The sequence below is a fragment of the Lemur catta genome, chromosome 3 (assembly GCF_020740605.2).
Source record: "Lemur catta isolate mLemCat1 chromosome 3, mLemCat1.pri, whole genome shotgun sequence".
Classification (NCBI taxonomy): domain Eukaryota; kingdom Metazoa; phylum Chordata; class Mammalia; order Primates; family Lemuridae; genus Lemur; species Lemur catta.
In genome coordinates, this window is record NC_059130.1 from 97,502,416 (window position 1) to 97,523,247 (window position 20,832).

At 47.0% G+C, this 20,832-nt stretch overlaps 2 protein-coding genes across 5 annotated transcripts in view; both read left to right on the forward strand.

Annotated features, from left to right (window-relative positions):
* The first annotated feature begins 1,389 nt into the window (after positions 1-1,389).
* On the forward strand, positions 1,390-7,926 carry MYCL (MYCL proto-oncogene, bHLH transcription factor). The gene is given in 4 exon segments (XM_045548159.1): positions 1,390-1,411; positions 1,414-1,469; positions 1,839-2,343; positions 5,370-7,926. Coding segments are annotated over 4 exon segments (1,182 nt in total). The 3' UTR covers positions 5,969-7,926.
* A 9,253-nt stretch (positions 7,927-17,179) lies between these two features.
* Positions 17,180-20,832, forward strand: part of TRIT1 (tRNA isopentenyltransferase 1) — a 40,574-nt gene continuing 36,921 nt past the window's right edge. For 3 of the 4 annotated variants that reach the window (XR_006734193.1, XM_045548162.1, XM_045548164.1), the window contains exon 1: positions 17,183-17,357. Coding sequence is in view for 3 of the 4 variants with exons in the window: in XM_045548162.1 (XP_045404118.1) it covers positions 17,184-17,357 (174 nt within the window). In the remaining variant the exon portion in view is untranslated. Of the gene's footprint in view, positions 17,358-20,832 lie in introns of all 4 variants that reach the window. The other variant, XM_045548161.1, reaches the window with a different exon arrangement.

Below are 20,832 nucleotides of genomic sequence, written 5' to 3' on the forward strand. Positions count from 1 at the left end.
CTGCCCTCTCTCCCAACCCATATATCAACTCACACCTGCGTCCTCTGCTCTAACCAGACTGAACTTCTCACTTCCTTGCTGGGATGCCAGTAGTGAGTAGTTTGGTGCTCTTAGACCACAGGGGTGGGAGGGAAGGAGAGACAGCAGACAAGCAGCCTAGGGCAGACAAAACCTCAACCAAACCTCCATGCCAGGTGGAGGAATCTAGATGTATTGGCTGCTATCCCAAGTTACCTTCCTCAAGCCTAAATCTTAGACTAGCCGTATAGTTTAGTTTTTCCTCTTTCACCAAAGGTAGTCTGCGTAGAAGATGACACAAAGGGGTCATATATCTATCATCTTGGCCAGCGATGCAGGACAAAGCTTCAAGTGACTTGGCTAGCAAGTGGCAAAAGAAGAGCTTGAGCGAAGTTTCCAGGCTCCAAATCCCCATGCTCTACTAGTACATGAGTGTTTTCTGTCGGGCATGAGGGACGGGAGCAGGTCACAGCCCTGGCTTTGCAAGGTTGGGGTATTTCTTCCTCACTGTTGCCTCCGCCCCCACCCCGGGGGCTAGGCCAGTTCTGCTGGTCTTTCCTCCCGCACCCGGTCTCTTCCCTAGATTCTCTTCTTAAATCCTCACAACCACCCTTCATTTTAGTAAGCATTACATCCCTTCACTTTACAGAGGAAACTGAGGCTCAGAAAGGTTACGTTTCAGGCTCTAAAGCCTGGAATCTTCACCACTTCGCTTAGCTGCCATCCAAGTTTAGGTCACCGAGCTAAAGAAACGGGCCAATGCGTGATGAAGTGGACTCCGGAACCGGCCCTAGTTCACGGCTGAGGGCCACCAGGTGGCGCGACGAAGGTGCGGTTGCCCCCTGCCGCGGGTCGCTCGCACCTGAACCCAGCGGGGCGCGCTGGGGAAAGTAGGCTCGCAGGGTGGGGCGGGGAGTAGCCCTATTCCCCAGCCCAGGGTGGGCAAGGAGCACGGCTTTAGTTCGGCCGGCTGGGTACCGCCAGCGCCTCGCTAGAGTCACGCCTCCACCAGGCGACTGCCAGGCTGCATCAGCTCGCCTCCTGCTCTGCGCTCCCCAGCGTGCAATTTATGTGGGGGTTACAAGGGACAGAATAGAGCTGGCGAGCGCACCCGGGAGGTGTGGCCGGCCCCACCTGTCCACTGCCCGGACGGGGGCAGGGAGAGGGCGGGGCTTGTCCCGTAGGGCCCGCCTCCCAGTCCCCGAGTCCGGGGCGCGCGACGAGATATAAGGCAGCCGGGAAACAATGCGCCTGCAGCTCGCGCTCCCGCGCCGATCCCGGGAGCGTCCGGGCTGTCGTGCGCGAGCGAGGGAGGGGGCGCGCGCGGAGGGGGCGCGCTCGTGAGTGCGGGCCGCGCGCTCGGTGGCGCGCATGTGCGTGTGTGCGGGCTGCCGGCTGCCCCGAGCGGGCCGGGAGCCGGTACGCTCCAGGTGGCGGGCGGCGGGCGCGAGGTGAGACTGCGGGTGGCCCGGGCACGGGCGCGGGTGCCGGGAGGTGGGCTGGCTGCAGGCTGCCTTCTGGGCACAGCGCGCCCCCGCCCGGCCCGGCCGGGCTGGGCCCTGGGAGCTGCGCTCCGGGCGTCGCTGGCAAAGTTTGCTTTGAACTCGCTCCCTGCAGCCTGGTCCGCGCGCTGTGAGCGGCTTCCCTGGGTGCTCTAACCCAGGTCCCGGCTTGCCAGGACTCGAGGATAGGACGCAGACTGCTAGCCGGTGGGGTTGGGGAGGGACGAGAGCCCGGCAGCTGGCTGTGCCAAGGGACCCGGGGACGCCTCCTTCCCTCGGCCCGCACCCAGCCAGCACGTCCCCCCTTCCCTCCCGCAGGGAGCGGACATGGACTTCGACTCGTACCAGCACTATTTCTACGACTATGACTGCGGGGAGGATTTCTACCGATCCACGGCGCCCAGCGAGGACATCTGGAAGAAATTCGAGCTGGTGCCGTCGCCCCCCACGTCGCCGCCTTGGGGCTTGGGTCCCGGCGCCGGGGACCTGGCTCCTGCGATTGGTCCCCCGGAGCCGTGGCCCGGAGGGGGCGCAGGGGACGAGGGGGAATCTCGGGGCCACTCGAAAGCTTGTGGCAGGAACTACGCCTCCATCATTCGTCGTGACTGCATGTGGAGCGGCTTCTCCGCCCGGGAACGGCTGGAGAGAGCTGTGAGCGACCGGCTCGCTGCTGGCGCGCCCCGAGGGAACCCGCCCAAGGCGCCCACCGCCCCGGACTGCAGTCCCAGCCTCGAAGCCGGCACCCCGGCACCCGCCGCCCCCTGTCCGCTGGGCGAGCCCAAGACCCAGGCCTGCTCGGGATCCGAGAGCCCAAGTGACTCGGGTAAGAACTGCCCCGGACCATCCAAGTGGGGGACACCCCACGGGTGGCCAAAGCTCTCTACCTCTGTCAGGTCAAGCACTGGGTCTTCTCAAGCCCTTCGACCACCTCCCCTTTTCTTTGGTAGAAGCTGCTGAGGTAGCCCCCGGCAGTGTCTGTCTGGCACGTGGGTGTGTTGGTAAACAGTTTAGAGATGTGGCGTGGGAGCCAGCATCCCCTGGAAGATGATTGGAGCCTCAGGGGACAAGGGAGACAGTGGTGAGGGTTGGCGCTTAGAGAACAATACTGGGGTTGGACTGTAAGGGATTCCTGTCCAAAGGAGGCTGGAGGAGTCACTCCAAGCTTGAAGCTTTTTTGTTGCCGGCTCTTTCCCGGGGAAACTCACACTCCCTTAGGGAGAGAAGAGCTGAGGAGCCTTTTGTGCAAAGCTAAAGCCTTCGTCCTTTTAAAACACCTAGGTCTTCAGTCAGCTTCACTTTAAAATGCCAATAATGAATGTCCTCTCCTTGCACCTCCCAGCCTTAAGAACTTGTGCATTTTCTCCATCACTCATGAGACAGGTAGGGGAGGAATGAATGCTCCCTATTAACGGATGGAAAAACTGAGGACTAGAGATAGGAAATCACTAGAAGTGAGTCCCAGCTTCCTGCCATCTAGCCAGACTCTTTTCCCCTATGCTCCATCTCAACCTTGCACCTCTTCCTTGGTGTTTATAAGGTTTTTGTGGTAGCTTATCAGAGAAGGGCTACACTTTGCCTTGCTGCTTTGACCTGAGGTGGAAAGATTTTCTTCCAGCTCCCTCCCAGTATGTCTGCAGGCTTCAGATGCTCCCTTGCATTCAACAAATATTGACTGGCCCCTACTTTGTGTCAACCTCTAGGCTAGATGCTTGGGTCACCAGGGCCATAGAGCTCCAGGCCCTCCTTCCTGATCCTTGATGCAAGTGCAGACCTCACTGAGGGCGGACTGGAGCATCCTGTGCCACCAGACTGCGTTGTTCTTGCCCCAACATCTTGGACATCTGTACCCATGAGAAGTGCTGGAGAGAGTGCTTTTGCAGGGTGCAGACTGAGGCTAGCAGCATGTAGATCAGGACAGAGAAAACTCACTGTAGCTTTGAAGAATAACTTTTATGTGACCATTGGAGAGGGAGCTGGGGAATGGGGTATGGAAGTTGTTATACACTTCAGGGGAAAAGAGGATAACAAGAAAAATTAATAGTCAATTTTTTTGGGTCCACTGTGTTAAGGTCATTTTTAACCTGCTTGCTTGGTGACAGGCTGGTGACCGAGGGCTTAGGTTTGTTTAACAGGTGGCATGGGAATCTTGAGATGAAGAAAGTAATAAAGATGTATCTCTACCTTGACTAGTCTTAGAAAAGATGTATCTCTACAAAGCCTGGTGGAGTAGTAGAGTGGAAAGAGAATTGTTTTGGAAGTCGGGAGATCTTAGTTTGAGATGCAGAATGTTACAAAGGCTGATCTGGGTCTCACTTTCTCCCTTTGCACATGAGGGGATTGGAGTTGATTGTCCTGCTGAAGACATTTCCTTGTCTGGGTAGAGTTAGACACAACTCTCTGAAAAGGAGAATAGAGTCTTAAATTATTTCTTTCTTAGACAGAACCTTCCTGAGCCATGAGGTTTAACATTGAAAATTAAAGGTTTGGGATGTAGGGAAGCTTCCCGAATCATTTTCTGACCTGCCCTTTAACCTGAACCTGTTTGTGGGCTCCTGGTTCACTCACAGGCCACATGGCCTAGAACAAAATGCAACAGATTGCAGACAATGAGGAGGGGGTGGGAGAGTGACTGACAGCAGAGCTCAGCCAATAGGGGTTAGGGGCTGTGTAAAAACAGCATTCCAAACACAGCATAGCCAGCCAATCACAGGCTTTGGGGCCAGGAGGGCTGAATGGTCAGGTTTTATTAATGGAGAAATAATGCGATTGTCCACACAATGGGAGCCTTCCTGACAAAGGAGCTCAAGCTTCCTGATATGCAAAGAGGCTGAGAACGGAGCTCTTCAGTTGTCAGGCCGAAATGCATTAAGGTGGCTTTCTGTGTGGGGGCTGGAAAATGTGTGGAGCTGGAGTGTTTTCCTCCAATTGCTCCCTCCTGGTTGGGTTAACCTAAGAGACCTTCCGAGCCAGGAAATGATAGGGACATGTCCAAGTATCTCCAGGTCCCTGCTGTTTTGGCTTTTGTATCCGGGACATTCTCCTGCTGCCCAGTCTCTGCCTCTGGTGCAGGTAGCTTGGAGATGGTTGCTTGAACCTTTGTGAAGTTTCTACAGCCTTCTCCGACCTGTGATTACAAATCCAACCTTCTTCAGGTCCAGGGAAGGGGGTGGGGCAGGCAACCTATACTTGATGGATGACTTTAGAAACCCATTGAACCCAGGAGCAAAATGCTCCTAAGGGAAACCCCTTCCCTCCCCTCTGTGGGTGACTAGGAATGGGTTGTAGCCCTCCCTTCTCTGAATCTCCAGCTGAAAGGGATGGCAGAATAGAGAGGTGGGAGAATAATAGGATTTATAACTTGTGAAAAGTAACAATTCCCCAAGTGCAGGCTGTGTTGGGCAGGAACAAAGGGCAGCTCTGCCCACAGACCCCTCATTTACAATTCTGATAGGGCATGAAAGAGCCCGACTGGGAAAGATCTTTATAGCTAAACTTTGTCCCAGGCCGGTAGCTCTTTCTCTCCATTCCCTCAGTGGGGGAGGGGAGAACCTTTGCAGACTGGGGGCTGTTGGCTTGGGTCTGCCTTTTGTTCTTATCTAAGCCTTGCTGTGCAAAAGGAAATTGGAGAATATTTTCCCTCTTGCTTATTTCCCGTCGTTTCCTTCACTCTGCCCTTACCCCATTACAAATGAGTCCACTTTCTTCTCACTTCAATTTGTTTATCTCTAAATTGGGAAAATATTACTACCTACCTTCCCAAGCCCCAGCATAGAGAGCTAAAGCTGTAGGGTCTATGTATGTATTTCTCATGGGATGTGTTTCTTCTCTTGATCTCTCTTCTTTGGACAGAGGGTGAAGAAATCGATGTTGTGACAGTAGAGAAGAGACAGTCCCTGGGTATACGGAAGCCTGTCACCATCACGGTGCGAGCGGACCCCCTGGACCCCTGCATGAAACACTTCCACATCGCCATCCACCAGCAGCAGCACAACTATGCAGCCCGTTTTCCTCCAGAAAGCTGCTCCCAAGAAGGGGCTCCAGAGAGGGATCCCCAAGAAGAGGCTCTGGAGGGAGATGCCCCGGAGGAGAAGGAAGATGAAGAGGATGAAGAGATTGTGAGCCCCCTGCCTGCAGAAAGTGAGGCTCCCCAGTCCTGCCACCCTAAACCCGTCAGTTCTGATACTGAGGACGTGACCAAGAGGAAGAACCACAACTTCCTGGAGCGCAAAAGGCGGAATGACCTGCGTTCACGGTTCTTGGCCCTGAGGGACCAGGTACCCACCCTGGCCAGCTGCTCTAAGGCCCCCAAAGTGGTGATCCTAAGCAAGGCCTTGGAATACTTGCAAGCCCTGGTGGGGGCTGAGAAGAGGATGGCGACGGAGAAAAGGCAGCTTCGATGCCGGCAACAGCAGTTGCAGAAAAGAATTGCGTACCTCAGTGGCTACTAACTGACCAAAAAGCCTGACTGTTCTGTCTTACCAAGACAGTTTCTTTTTAACCTCCCTCTCCCCTTTAGTAATTTGCACATTTTGGTTATGGTGGGACAGTCTGGACAGTAGATCCCAGGATGCATTGCAGCCGGTGCACACACAATAAGGGCTTGCATTCTTGGAAACCTTGAAACCCAGCTCTCCCTCTTCCCCTACTCATGGGAGTGCTGTGTCTTCTCCGGCGCCTTTGGCTTCTCAGCAGGCAGCTGACTGAGGAGCCTTGGGGTCTGCCTAGCTCGCTAGCTCCGAAGAAAAGGCTGACAGATGCTATGCAACAGGTGGTGGACGTTATCGAGGGCTCCAGCCTGCATGAAATCTCACACTCCGCATGAGCTTTAGGCTAGGAAAGGATGCTCCCACTGGTGTCTCTGGGGTGATGCAAGGACAGCTGGGCCTGGATGCCTTCCCTGAGGCTCCTTTTTCCAGGAGACACATGAGCTGTCTTGAGTGAAGACAAGCTCGTAGACTTGATCAATATGGACCATTACCTCACTGTCAGACACTTTATAGTAGCTGAGGAGTTGGAAACCTTCAATATAAATGTTATGATGTTAAATGACACCTCTCCTCTCACTCTCAATGCTGCGACTCTGAGAACATTTAAAGAGCCTGGACTCTAGGTTGTTTGTCTCAGAGCCCTCTGGGCCCTCTCCTCTGAGGGAGGGACCTTTCTGTCCTCACAAGGGATGTTTTTGTTTCATTCTGCCTTTGTTATGCAATGGGCTCTACAGCACCCTTTCCCATAAGCCAGAAATATTTCCCCAAGACACAGGGAAATGGCTTCTAGCCTGGGGCCCAGGGAAGGCTTGGAGTCCTGGCTAATGAATTTGTTCTCTGCCCAGGTGTTTTCCAAGGGTCACCTGAGGCCCATCTTAGAATCTTTTCTCAAGGCAGGTGTAAGGCACCTCAGAAGGGAGAACTGTTACCACTTCCTCTTTCCCACCTGCCTCTCATCTCAATCCTTGACTGATAAGTTTGAAGTTCTACTGGAACCATGCAAACCTGTTCTTCTCATGCAACTCCAAGGAGCTTGCTGGCTCTATAGCCACCCTTGGACCCCCGCCAACCTGCCATGAGTCAGATCTCTTTCCCAGAATGCGGGCCTTACTAAAGTTCTGGGGAGAGTGGTTGGGACTCATCCAGCACTCCAGAAGGCGGACTTGCTTCCTGGTGGGTTTTAAAGGAGCTTCCAGGAGCTCTGTTTAGCCAACCATGATGGATTTTGCCCCAGCTGGACTATGCAGCCCCAAGTGGAATCCAGGTGCACCCTCCAATCTGGGAAAGTCACCCAACCCAGCAGGTGTCATATGGGCAACCTCAGGAACCCCTAAGCCTGTCCTGAAAAAAGGACCAGGCCCTTGAGGACTCTGCCCAGGACAGCAGGTGCCTGCTGGCTCTAGGTTTGGAAATGGGGGAGGGTGGTGGTGGTAGGCACTATACGTGGCTCTGGAAAACCAACTGCTACTTCCAAACCTATTGTCCAAGATGGTTTCTTTCTGAGGTTGCTTCTTGGCCTCAGAGAATCTCAGTGGAAGTTTGGAAATAGCCTCTCTACCTTCTGGAGCATGGTTTTCAGGAGCCTACTGACTTCTAGAACTGTCTTTGGAGGACAGGTGGGGTGTAGGTTACTGATGTCTCACCTGAATAGCTTGTGTTTTATAAGCTGCTGTTGGGTATTATGCTGGGGGAGGTTTTTTTTTTATACTGTATTTTTGTATGCCTTTTGCAAAGTGGTGTAAACTGTTTTTGTACAAGGAAAAAAAAAAAACTCTTGGGCAATTCTCCTGTTGCAAGGGTCTGATTTATTTTGAAAGGCAAGTTTACCTGAAATTTTGTATTTAGTTGTGATTATTGTTTGCCTGATTTGAAAATGTTGCCTTCTGGGACGTCTTCTAATAAAAGATTTCTCAAACATGTCAGAGTGGGGGCAGCTTACGCCATCAGAATCCTCCTGAACCACGGAAAAATATTTCAGGGTAGCCACAAGTGATCCAGATGGCTGCATTTCTTTAACCATGTTGCTAACCTGGTCATTCCACTCTGGGTTCCTGAAATGCCATTTCAGACATGTCTAAACAATGTAGGCTTAGTAATCAGTGAACACGAAAGTCTCTTGTGAATTGCAAAGAGTGCTGAATTTGTACTTTAGAAGGCTTGAAATCCCGGCTCTGCCACATCTTCTGTGGCCTTTTAACTTTACCTTTATGAGTCCTAGTCTCCTTATCTGTAAAATGGGGATAAATGCTACTTCACAGGGTTTTTGTAGGTATTAAATGAAGTAGTAGACTTTAAACTGCTTTCTAAACTATAAACCCTTATACTCTTTAGGGTGATACTATTCTTAGCAGTATGATGACCTTTTGCAGGATGTCTTTTATAAAACTCTCTGAGAATTTGTGAAGTAATGTAATTTTTTCTTATAGAAAGGTAGTTTTTAAATTCTTTCTCCCTTAATGAATGAAAGAAAATCAAGGCTCCCTTTCCCTTCCAGGGTTCTCATAAACTTGCTATAAGTGCAAGAGGGGGAAGTTAATGATAGCTGTTCCTGCTAGAGCACTGCTTATGTCTGAGCACTCTGCTGACTCCTTTATATCACACCACACCAAGCCAGGGCCACAGATGAGGAAACTGAGGTTCTAAGAGTAAACAAAACTACCCAAGTTCACGCAGCTTGTAAGTGAGTTGGGCTCTGAAACCAGCTCTGCCTATCGCTGGAGCCAGAGATCTTAACCACTATATTATAACGATCAGCCTGTTTGTTAGCATGGGGCGTGTGGAGGAGGGAAGCGTGGAATTCCATCACTTAACTGCTTGTTGGAGCTGTCTTCTCTTTGGGGCTATTGCTTCTGCCACTTACTGGGATGAAATGGAGCAAGTATTCCATGACCAGCTACTCACAGCATGATGTGCTAGGTGGGACAGTCTTGCTGCAAAGAGGCCCACTCTGGGACTGTAAGAAGAAAACAGTTGCTGTTCAGAAAGGCTATGGGCATCACAGTGAGAGAAGGCCACTTTCGCTTTGCCTCCACTAATCCGGCTTTGCAGCTGCAAACTGGGTTACCATTGCCCACCCAGCCTGTATGCCTGTGGAGTTGGAGTAGGGTAAAAAAGCTACTCCTAATTTCTCATTTACAAAATGACTCTCTTGTGACCCCCACCCCAACCTGGTAAGTAAGCAATATCTGTCCTATGGTCCTGGAGCCCAGAGAGTTTTCTTGCTCAAAGTCATGCAGCAAAATCAGGATCCCAAGCCCAGTCTAGGTCAGGTAAACTTTCCATTCATCCCCCACTTCCCTCGGATGGCAAACTGAGAACCTAAGGAGCTGTTTGATAAAACAGACTTGGACTACCCGAAGTCTTTTTTTTTTTTTTTAACTCCCAGTGTATTTATCCTTTTTCAAGGCCATTTGTCAACAGACTAATTTGTAGGACTTCTCCTTTATTGGGCCTTGAAAAGATTTGTGGGCACTCAGTAAAATGTTAGGGACCCCTGGGTACAGGCAGTAATGCTAGTTGTTTTGCATATCTTAATTCTCCCAATAACATGGGGAGCCGGGTGGTGTCAGCCCCATTTCATAGATAAGCAGACTGAAGCTTAGAGACATTCAAGTCATTTGTCTAAACCCACACAGCTAGTACCAGCTGCCTGACTCCAAGCTTCAGCTCCTTTGAGTCAACTCTGCTGAGAAAGGAGTGGGAATAAAGCCATCTCCTGGGGGGAAGGCAGGGTGTTTCTGGAATGTGAAGTATTTTAAGCTCTTTCCTAGCTCATTTCAACAGACTCCTACCTCTATCTTTGTCTGAAAATAGCCAGGAGTTTATTCCTGGATTTCAGAGAACAATTTCTACAAATTAGGTTTGCCTCTGAATAAAACACCTAAGGGATCACACTCCTAATTTGGCCCAGAAGCCAGGCTTAGTGTAGAAAAGAGAGAACATTCTCTCGTTAGACAATAAAAGGCTAAAGTATTTGCTTAACTTCTGCCCCTATTGGCAGTTATTTTGGGGAATTGAGATGGTTAAACCGTCTTAGAGGTGCTGAATTTGTCTACAGTGCTCCTGAGGTCAGAATATTTCAGAATATTCACTTTAAAAGAGGGAATAAAAGGAGGCTGAACATGGTGGCTCACTCCTGTAAACCCAGCTCTTTGGGAGGTCAAGGTGGGAGGATTGCTTGAGCCCAGGAGTTCGAGACCAGCCTGAGCTACATAGTGAGATTTTGTCTCTACAAAAAATTAGCCTGGCATGGTGGCACACACCTGTAGTCCCCAATACTAGGGTGGCTGAGGCAGGAGGATCCTTGAGACCAGGAGTTTGAGGTTGCAGCGAGCTGTGATGATACCACTGTACTCTAGCCTAGTTAAACCATGTTAAGAGAATGAGACCCTATTTCAAATAAATAAATAAAAGTGGAAAAGGGGATGGGGATGGCTTTGCTAATCTGGAAGGTGATAGGAGGGCATGAGAGAGAGGTTCCTTTGTAAGGATAAGATAACCAGTTGGGAGATGATTGATGATGGGAGGGGACTGGGGAGGGGGAAGGGGGAAGTGTCTAAATGTGTCAGCTAAAGTTCCTTGGGTGTGTGGGCATTTCTACCATAAGCCCAGTGGGCAGTTTTTGTTAATGTCTGTTTATTTACAACTGCTCATGCCAAAGGGATCAACTGTATTAATGTTACCATTCTCTTGGCAAGGAAATGTAAGTATGTTCTTAAAGTCTCTAATCAAGTGTGTCATTAAGCGATTAGGCTCAGTGCCAGGAGTCCAGTAGGTGCCCAGTAAATACTGGATTGCCTTTAAGCTTGTGGGAAGCATTATGGTTAAGTGGTCACCCACACCCAACAGATCTCAGTTCCATATCTTGGCTCTGCATTTTCTAGTTTTCTTGACCTTGGGCAAGTTATCAACCTCTCCTGGCTCCTGGCTCATCTGCAAACTAGATATAAATAATAGCACCTTCTTCATTGGGTCATTGTGTGCAACAGTAAGTGCTCAGTAAATGATTAGTGTTATTTAAACCATGTTAACAAGCCACACCTAGAATACAGATTAGTCAGATTTGATCGATAGAAGGAATTGGTAAAATATGAAATCTTCCCAGAAGGAGTACTTAAAGTAATCTGGAGTGCACATATCGATGTCTCAAGAGATGGTAAATCATCAGGGAAGGAAGAGCCAAGGTTTGGGGAGACTGAGATAGGCAGAGGATGAAGGGAGGGCAAAGACTGTAGCCTCTGACTGGCCCAAAGTATCCATGGCCCATGACAGACAAAGGCTGTGCACCCGTAAAGCTGTTGAACATACAGACTCTCCACTTTTCCTCACTGGGCACTGTGGTGCCTTTAAACTGAGCAGGAAACGATTCACTCCATTAAGTCGTTAAATACTTTAACCCCTATCTTGTAAAAACATTGTTACTCAAACCTAAGTGTCTCTTAAGAATCTACCCACCCTGGAGACCCTGATGCAGTAGGTTGGGACCAGGAATCTGCATTGCTGAAAAGTAATCAGGGAGGTGGAATCCTGAGGCCACACTTAGAAAATCATGGGTATAAGGGGTTGGAGCCCAGGTCCTTCAAAGATACAAAAGTATTCATAGACGGTGGTATAGAGGGTATAGTATAATAGTTAAGAACAGGGAGTCAGGGTTACTACCTGTGTGATCTTGGGCAAATCACTCAACCTCTCTGAGTCCTGCATGTCTCCTGCAAAATGGAGATGACGATATCTATGTTGCAGGACTATTGTAAAAATTAAATAAATTGGGCCACGTGAGGTGGCTCACGCCTGTAATCCTAGCACTCTGGGAGGCCGAGGCGGGTGGATCGCTCGAGGTCAGGAGTTCGAGACCAGCCTGAGCAACATCGAGACCCTGTCTCTACTAAAAATAAAAAGAAATTATCTGGCCAACTAAAATATACATAGAAAAAATTAGCCGGGCATGGTGGCGCATGCCTGTAGTCCCAGCTACTCAGGAGGCTGAGGCAGGAGGATCGCTTAAGCCCAGGAGTTTGAGGTTGCTGTAAGCTAGGCTGACGCCACAGCACTCACTCTAGCTCAGGCAACAAAGCGACACTCTGTCTCAAAAAAAAAAAAAAAATTAAATAAATTGTTACATGTAAAGCATTTAGAACAGTTGCTGCCACATAGTAAAAGCAATATGTTTGCAATGATACATGAAGCTATGGTTCCTTACTTCTGGAAGTTTATGAGCACCCAAACATGATCACAGAATAAGGCAGTCTCAGACAACAGTTACAAGCCTCAGAAGGGGAAGAGAACATTTTGTTTGGACTCATAAAGAAAGTTCTTGTTGGAGATTGTGACTTTAACTGGAACTAGAAGTACAGGCAGTATTTAGCTAAGTGAAGAAAAAGAAGATGTTCTAGTCTAAAGGAATAGCTTTGGGGAAGAGCAGTTGGGAATTTCCTGTCAAATCTGGGGAGAGGGGAGGAACTGGTCTGATTTGCTGGCTGGGTAGTCTCATTTTTACAAAACAAAAACAGTTGCACTAGATTTCTAAGGGGATCCTTTAAGAGCAAACATTCTCTTGTGATTCTTTGAAATAGGGAAGTCAGGGGATGAAACTGATTGTGGCTGGGACACAATGAGATTGAGCTGGTGGGGTCATCCAAAATGAAGCACCAACAAGTTGAATATATGGTATTGAGGCTTTAGAAAGGGATTTGAATGGGAAATACAGGTTTGAGAAGCACTGGGATATAAAGATGATTACGATCCAGAATGCCAAACCAAGAGAAAGAGACGGGGCCAGAGAAGTAAAGGAGAGGGCTTGGAAGAGCCATGAGATTAGGACCTCTGGTGGCTTTTTCCTATTTGCATCTTCCCCACCCTGATTTTACAGCCTTCAGGGATCCTCTGGTGTCATGCAGGCTCTCCCAGAGGGCTGAGCAAGCTGGAAGCAAGCTCCCCCTGAGAATATTCTGGTGTGCTCTGGAACAAACCCTATAAGTCAACTTAGGTGTAACACAAACCCTATAACAAGGTGAACTCTACTCTCTTCTTCCCTCACTTGTTTTGAGCAATTCTGATGCCCCCTAAAATTCAAATTTGAATTGGTCAATCACCAATGGAAACAGTACTGTAAATAGCAATTCAATAAACCAATATGAGGTGTCATGGTTACTCATAGGCACCGTACTAGGGGAATATTGTCCTCACCACCACCAAAATTCACGTCCTTTCAGAACTTGTGAATGTGACCTTATTTGGAAATATTTGGAAATAGGGTCTTTGCAGATGTAATCAAGTGAAGATGAGGTCACACTGGATTAAGGTGAGCCCTAATTCAATGGCTGATGTCCTAAGAGGAGGGAAATTTGGATACAGACATGTACAGGGAAAATGGACATGTGAAGACAGAGGCAGAGATTGGGGTTATGTTGCCACAAACCAAGGAATGCCACCAAGGATTGTTGGCACCCACTGGAAACTAGAAGAGGCAAGGAAGGATTCTTCCCTAGAGGGAAGCATGGGAGCATGGCCCTGCCGACAACTAGCCTCTAGAACCATGAGAAAATAAATTTCTGTGGTTTTTAAGCCACCCAGTTTGTGGTAATTTGTCATGACAGCCCTAAGAATCTAATACAGGAACCAAGTTCATCATGAAAGACCTCCTACAGGAAATATTTTTTTTTATTTGGAGTACCTAATCAGTGTGAAGGTTGGACTGCAAAGGTATCTTAAGTCATACCAAAAAGCTGGTGTTTGTCTCTGACCCAACTTTCATCTTTTAACTTTGAGGTAGATGCCTCAGGCCTCTCATGGCACATTCCTCTTTCTTTTCTTTTCTTTTTTTTTTTTTTTTGGGACAGAGTCTTGCTCTGTCACCACAGCTAGAGTGCAGTGGCATCATCATGGCTCACCGCAATCTCAAACTCCTGTCTCAACCTCCTGAGTAGCTGGGACTACAGGCGTGTACCACAGTGCCTGGCTAGTTTTTCCATGTTTTGTAGAGATGGTGTCTAGCTCTTGCCCAGGCTGGTTTTGAACTCCTGAGCTCAAGTGATCTTCCCACCTTGGCCTCCCAGAGTGCCAGGATTACAGGCATTAGCTACTGCACTGGTTAGCATTCCTCTTTCTGTCCCCAATGTCACTGCATCCTCTAGAATCCCACCTCAAATCTTTGAGCCTTTTGGGTGATCCTCTTTGAATGATGCTTCATCTTTTGCCATGTCCCTACATGCTTCTTTCTTTTTCTAAAAAGTTTTTAAATAAGTTATCTGAAGTGCACAGAGGTCAGGAAATACTACAATAAACATTCATGGGTCATCACCCAGATTTTCCTCTCTACCTTTCTGCACCCCTCCCTTTCTCCTTTTCTGCCATCTCTTCTTGTGCGTCCCACCCTATGCACTTCTCTCAATTTCCTAAAGAAGGTGAGGTAGGTACAGAGAGGTTCAGCCTGACTTATATACCTGCCTCTAGGGTAAAACACGCACACACACACACACACACACACACACACACACACACACACAGGGGTTGAGAATTAGAGAATTAAGGTAGCTGACTGCAGGCTTTTGGAAGGGCAGGCAAGGAATTATTACCCTCGAAGTAATTTGAGTATCCCTAGTACCTTATTCCTGCATTTTAGATATGCTATTCCAGACTGGATTTATCCTGGTATTTTTGCTTTTAAAATTAGAATTTCTTTGCCCATAATAATCTGTAATATGTGGAGCATGTTGGAGATGGGCTTCTGTTTCCTTCATCTCTAGACATACACATAAACTTTAAGTGAGGGACTATCTTGGGCCTCCTTTCAGAGTAGAGCGAGCTACTTCCTTTCTGCTCTCATAGAAAGAGGAGGGGGGCCAGGGCTAATACCTGGGCATGAGTACAAATAGCTTTCTTGACTCTCTTTTGCCTTCTTTTGTCTCCTTATTACTCTGTAGAGCTTCCCATTAGAGGGTTTTATGTTGTTCCTTTTTAGAAATACTTATTAACTCTTGGTCATAGACTTCACTTTCCCAATTTTCCCTTGAACTTAGTTTCTCCAATTAGGATTTCAAATTACAGAACGTCTTTCAGGAACGATTTTTAGTATGATGTAGAGTTCAGAAGATCTCTAGGGAGACAAACAGAGTTACACGTAAAATAGACTAAAGAATTTAAAAAAATATATTCCCATTCTCTTTTGGTAGAAGTGGTAGAATTATGATGAATGGAAATGGTACTATGTTTTTCTCACTTCTCATTTGTTTTGGACCACAGACTCCATTCTGATATAGGAGTCTTTCCTGCTCAGCATTTCAGTGATAATTCTCCCCATGGTCTATAGGATCCCTGTTCTCCTTGTTTCTATAGCAACAGTCCTGTGTTGCTTGGCTAGAAGCAATTTTCTGCTGCTATGGTGAAGCCCCATTTTTTCATTCCTTTCTCCGTAGTTGCCTTGGTAACCACTCTCTTCTTCTGGTCTCTAGATGGTAAATTCCACCCCCTCCTTTTTTCTCTCTCTAGTAACAGTCACCTGGTCATGACTTGGACAGTGCTATCCCATCTGTGAGTGAGCATACTCTGTCATGGTCAGATTGTCATCATGAAATCAGCCTCCCTTTTCCTTTAATTGCATCATTTCTCTGGCCTGCCATCTTTCTGGTGGTTGTCATGGTAACCATACCCTCTGAAAGTCTCCAGGCAAAGGTTCTACAGTTAACAACCATCATGTGAGAGTGTCTGCCAATACGTGGTCATGCATCTCCATTTTTAAACCAAGCCCCAGGCGGGTACCACAAATTGGAGAGAACAAGGCTTTTGATCAAAGCAGGTTGGGTTGAGAAAAGGAGGTACAGGGGACCAAGAACTGGGAACCAGTGTTCTCCAAACAATATATGTGGCTACAAGGTTTAGGCTGGGTCTGCAAGAGTGGTCATTATGCCAATGGTGATTCAAGTGATTGAGAAATGTATTGGCCTTATTCCAGGCAGGCCTGTCATATGCTGGAAGCTTCCAGGGGTTACTCCTCTGGCCCAGGGGATCCTGGTGATGTGACCTGAGAGCTAGGCAGAGACAATCTCAGGAAGAAAGCAATTAGAACTCTTAAATTTGCTAAGGAGGGGTTAGCAGAATAGGTATTTAGGCACTTTTACACATTACTGAAAATTTCTCTGCCCTTAGGCTGTTGCTCTTACCTCTTTAGAGAGACAGATGGAGTGTTACCATTATAATAATACAAAGTGTTCAACAAATGGTTGCTTTGTGCCAGGGCATTATAGTGTAGTGGGCACTTTTCAGACATTACTTCATTTCAGCTTAAGGCAGTCTTGAGAGGAATTTAAAGATAAGAACACTGAGGCTAGGAGGTGAAATTAATGAAGGTCACACAGCTGGTAAGTGACAGAACTGGGATTTGAACCCAGCTCCATCGAACTCCAAAGCCATTTCTTAAAATATTGTGGAGAATTTTGGTCTTCTCTGGTCCTAATTTTTTCCACCCCACTTTAATATGAGGGTTGCTACTATTTTATCGTTTCTGCCTGCCTTCCTTTTCCTCTTCCTATTTTGTGAATTGTCCTTTGTTTTTCTCTGTTCCCACCCCATTTGTTGCATCCTTTGGCCAAGGAGATGGAAAGTTTTGTCCTGCCTTCGGATTGCGTCTGAAGCTGTACTGTGGGATGAAAACATAAGAGCAGCCGCCCTTACCTGAGAACTGGGTAGGTCTGATTCTGGAGAATGCCACACCTCTGGGCTCAGTGGCTCCCGCACTAGATAGGCAAGTCATTCTTCTCTCCATTTAACAATTATTGGGTGTCTATTCGGTACCAGGTACTGTGCTAGACACTGGAAATAAAGCAATGACCTAGGCAGAATTTGTCCCAAGAAGTCAGACAATAGACAAGAGGCCAACATATAATTTTATATTGTAGTGCTATAAAAAAAAAAGAATCGGGTGCCATAAAAAAGTAACAGGGACAGGTCTACTTTAGATAGGGCTGCCAACTCCCACTTAAGACGACAGCAGGTAGGTGAGATCTGACACCAGCTAAATGATTAAGTGATGGCAGTGATGCCATGAACCTCCTTAGCTTGGGACTTTCATTTCGCGGTTCCTCCTTTAGTATCCCGGTCTATCGAGCCCGAGATCCGCGCAGGCGCACTGACGCTTGCCATGGGGCCCAACAGCTCCGGCGCAAGCGCAGATGGATTTAAGATGGCGGCTGTGGCGGCTGCACGAGCAGTTCCTGTGGGCCCTGGGATCCGGGGCCTGCGTCGGACACTGCCTCTTGTAGTGATTCTCGGGGCCACAGGCACCGGAAAATCCACCCTGGCGTTGCAGCTAGGCCAGCGGCTCGATGGTGAGATCGTCAGCGCTGACTCCATGCAGGTATGGCAGTGCGGCTGGCCCCGGGCGCCTGGGAACGCGGGACAGTGGGACAGGGTAAACAGATCTGGAATGTCGTCCTGAATCTGCCGTAGGCCACGTGATTTAGGATTAACAATGTCGTTTATTTGGACATTATTTTATTTATCTGTAAAGGGGGGAAAATGTCACCTACCTCACAAAGCTATAGTGCTTACTAAATGATACCATGAGTGCTAGAATGAGAGCAGGGTAGCCTGTCCTGAAGAAGGCCAGACATGTGATGAATGCTGGTTGAAGCTGAGATTTTTAACTCTATTGGCTGATCCAAGTTGAGGGGGCTTTGTCCTTTTCTTTGAGGTTGGAGGCCCAGAAGGGGTGTGCTCATTGCATCTGGGAGCATTTGTGCTCTATTGAAAGTGGGTAACATTTTGGGTAAATCTCTGGTGGAGAAATTACAACAGTTATTTGTTGAAGAGAATTTACAGTTATGAGTCTTCAGAGAGTAAATGAGATATTGGACATGAAATGCATCTGATGGGTACTCAGCAGGGAAGGGCAGTTCTTGCCTCTACTCTATCCCACAGGCTTCCAGGCATGGTTTCTACCCTCATTAGTTCATTTGCGGTGACAAGATCATCAGCACACATAAAACAGTAGGGTAATTCAGCAAATATTTATTTGCATCTTACTTTGTGCCAGTTTGGGGAGACAGTTTATCTCAGCCCTGTCTTTTCCAAGATAGGCAACTTCAGCCTAGCCTCTTTGTTTGTGCCTTTGTTTCTTTTTCTGTAAAGTAGGAAGAATAATATCAATAATCATCACATTGTTGTGATGATTAAATGAGATAAAGTATGTGAAGTACTTAATACAACATATGGCACATAGTAAGAGCTAAAAATATGGTAGCTGCTATTTTCTGCAAGGCCCTCTTGAAGAGACAAAACCGTAATCCCTATCCTTAATGAGTTTTAGTCCAGCTAAACGTGAAACAAGGCAGAGCTAATACGTGTTTGAACAGAGATATTAATGGTGCTTTGCAAGGTGGATGGGGTTGGAAGGAGAGAGACTACAGGTGCTAGATTTTATGATAAACTATTAAGTATTATAGACTTTCTGGGGAGAAATCAATGAAGGCTGGCATAGTCATGGAAAGCTCTTTGAAAGGGGCTTGAAAAATAGGTTGAGTTTGGATAGGTAAGAAAGAAGAAAAGGCATGTCAAAGAAAGGAATATAAGTGAAGGTTTAGAAGGTGAAATGGGCCATAGTGTGTATGTAGGACGGTGAAAGCAGACTGTTCAATAGCGAGGTACTGTAGATATTATGGAGTGGGAGATGAGTAACATGATACAGGCAGTGTGTAAGGAGCATTCATATGTGAGCAGCATGCATGATGAATTTGGGGTAGGTGGGAGATGCATACAAAGAAAAAATCCAAATATGGTGTCACAATAGATCTTTGGCCTGATGCTTGGGGCCTTGAGTACTATGGCTTTCAGTATGATGAGTTAAACTGATAATATCTAAGGTCCATTCCAGTCTTTATGTTCTGTAATTTCTGTAATTCTGAGTTGATGTGGTGTTAGTGGGATGGAGAGGAAGAGAAAGATGTAGTATTTTGAAGGTAGTATCATGTTACAATATGAGTTGGTCACTGATTGGGGAAAGAAGAGAATAATTTCCACAGTGTGATTCGGGATTCAAGTTTGGGTGCCTGGGAGAGTGTGGTGAACCTGGAAGTCAGAAAGATCTTGCAGAGCACATGGGAGTGGGAAGAGGACGTTGTAGGGGAAGTCTAGTTAGTGGATGTGTGGAAAATGCTACAGATGTGAACCCACTTCAGAACTCTTATGCTTGTTCCCTCTGCCTGGTGGACCCTCTCCTCCTATATAACACGTGGCTTGCTCCCTTTCTTTGTTCAGGTCTTTGCTCAGGTGTCACCTTATTGAGGCCTTCTGTGACGACCTGCTCCTCCCCCCCACATAGTTCCTGTTAAGAAAGTGTTCTGAATAAATCATCTTAAGTTTGCATCTGTTAATATCTTTAAGTAAATTAGTGGGTTCTGGCAATAAGGGTTGGATATAGCTCTGTAGTAGCTATTACATTCTCAGAAATGTTTCTTTACTCATAACTGTGTACCATAAGGTGAAGTTGCTAGAGGTCTTGCTCACTGTAAAATAGGCCACATCACTGGGACATTTTATGCCTCATTTAGTGCTGATGATATGGTAGATCCTTAATATTTGATGGTCTGTTTTATTAAAATGGCACATCTTAATCCATTCAGGTTCTTCCTGTGGTTTTAAGTCACTAGAATATGAGAATTAAATTTCTTTCATCGTTTGGATGCCATGAGGATTAATTAACATATGAAAAACTCTGAAGAGTATTGAGCTTTCTGAACTGCCTATAGGTTATTTTTAATTTTGATTATACCCTGGATATTCATAACATTTCCTCTTAATCCCTATTGGAAAACTTTGACCTTTAATTTTACTTTTCAGTCCAAATAATGAAATAAAGTATCCATGTCCCATTCACTGTGTGTTAAGGAAACAGGTCCAAGGTCTTAGAGTAAGTAGCAGACCTGGAGTTGAACCTTGGTCTCTACTTTCCAGGCCCACTGCTTATCCGCTGCACAAAGCCATGCCCTTTGGATGAGGCAGGAGCTATGGGACTCAGTCATTAGAGTGGTTCTTAACTTGTGTGGCACTCATCCTTCATAGGAGTGTGCTACATTTTGATCAGGGTATAAAATGTATTTTAGGATTCATATTGTGAATCATAGCATGAATTTGTAGTGACGTCTGTCAAATGGAGTGTTGAGCTGACTGGCAGGCACTTGATGGGTTGTAGGGGGATGAAATTTAATGTCAAGTTGGTACTAAAGACAGACAGTGTTTATTTGAACGAAGGAGAAACTTGGCCTTGTGGAGAGCCTAGACAGAGTAGTAAACCACTTTGTTGTAACAGCCACACAGACCAGAGGGTGACCAAATGGAAAGTGTGATAATTAGAAAGTTCTTTCAAGTTTCCAAATTGAGTTTTTAAAAACCAATATTTGCATTTTAATAATCCCTTTTGGTATGCTGCCAAGAATGTTGTATTTAGAATTGTACCAGTAACTCAAAAACGATTGTAAAACACTGCCTTAAATCTTAAATTATCTTGTACCTCATGCTTCCTTCGTCACTTCTCTGTCCTACCTTAACTGTAGCATCATCCCAAGGCAGCCCCTACAGAGCACTTCCTGTCAGGGGAAGTACTTATCTTCTTAAACATTGAATAAGTAAGTGTTTTAAGCTTCTCTGAGGTAAAACTACAATGGGATTTTTAAGGGTAGTATGTGTAGAGTGATAATTTCTTCATGGAAGCTGGTATGCAGTGACTTGCTTCTATAGCCACTTAGCATCTGAAGGTCCTGCCTGGCCTCTTGCTTCCCATTATTCTTATGTACGGGATTTGTGGAGCAGGAAGAGGCAACTACTTTCTGAGGGAC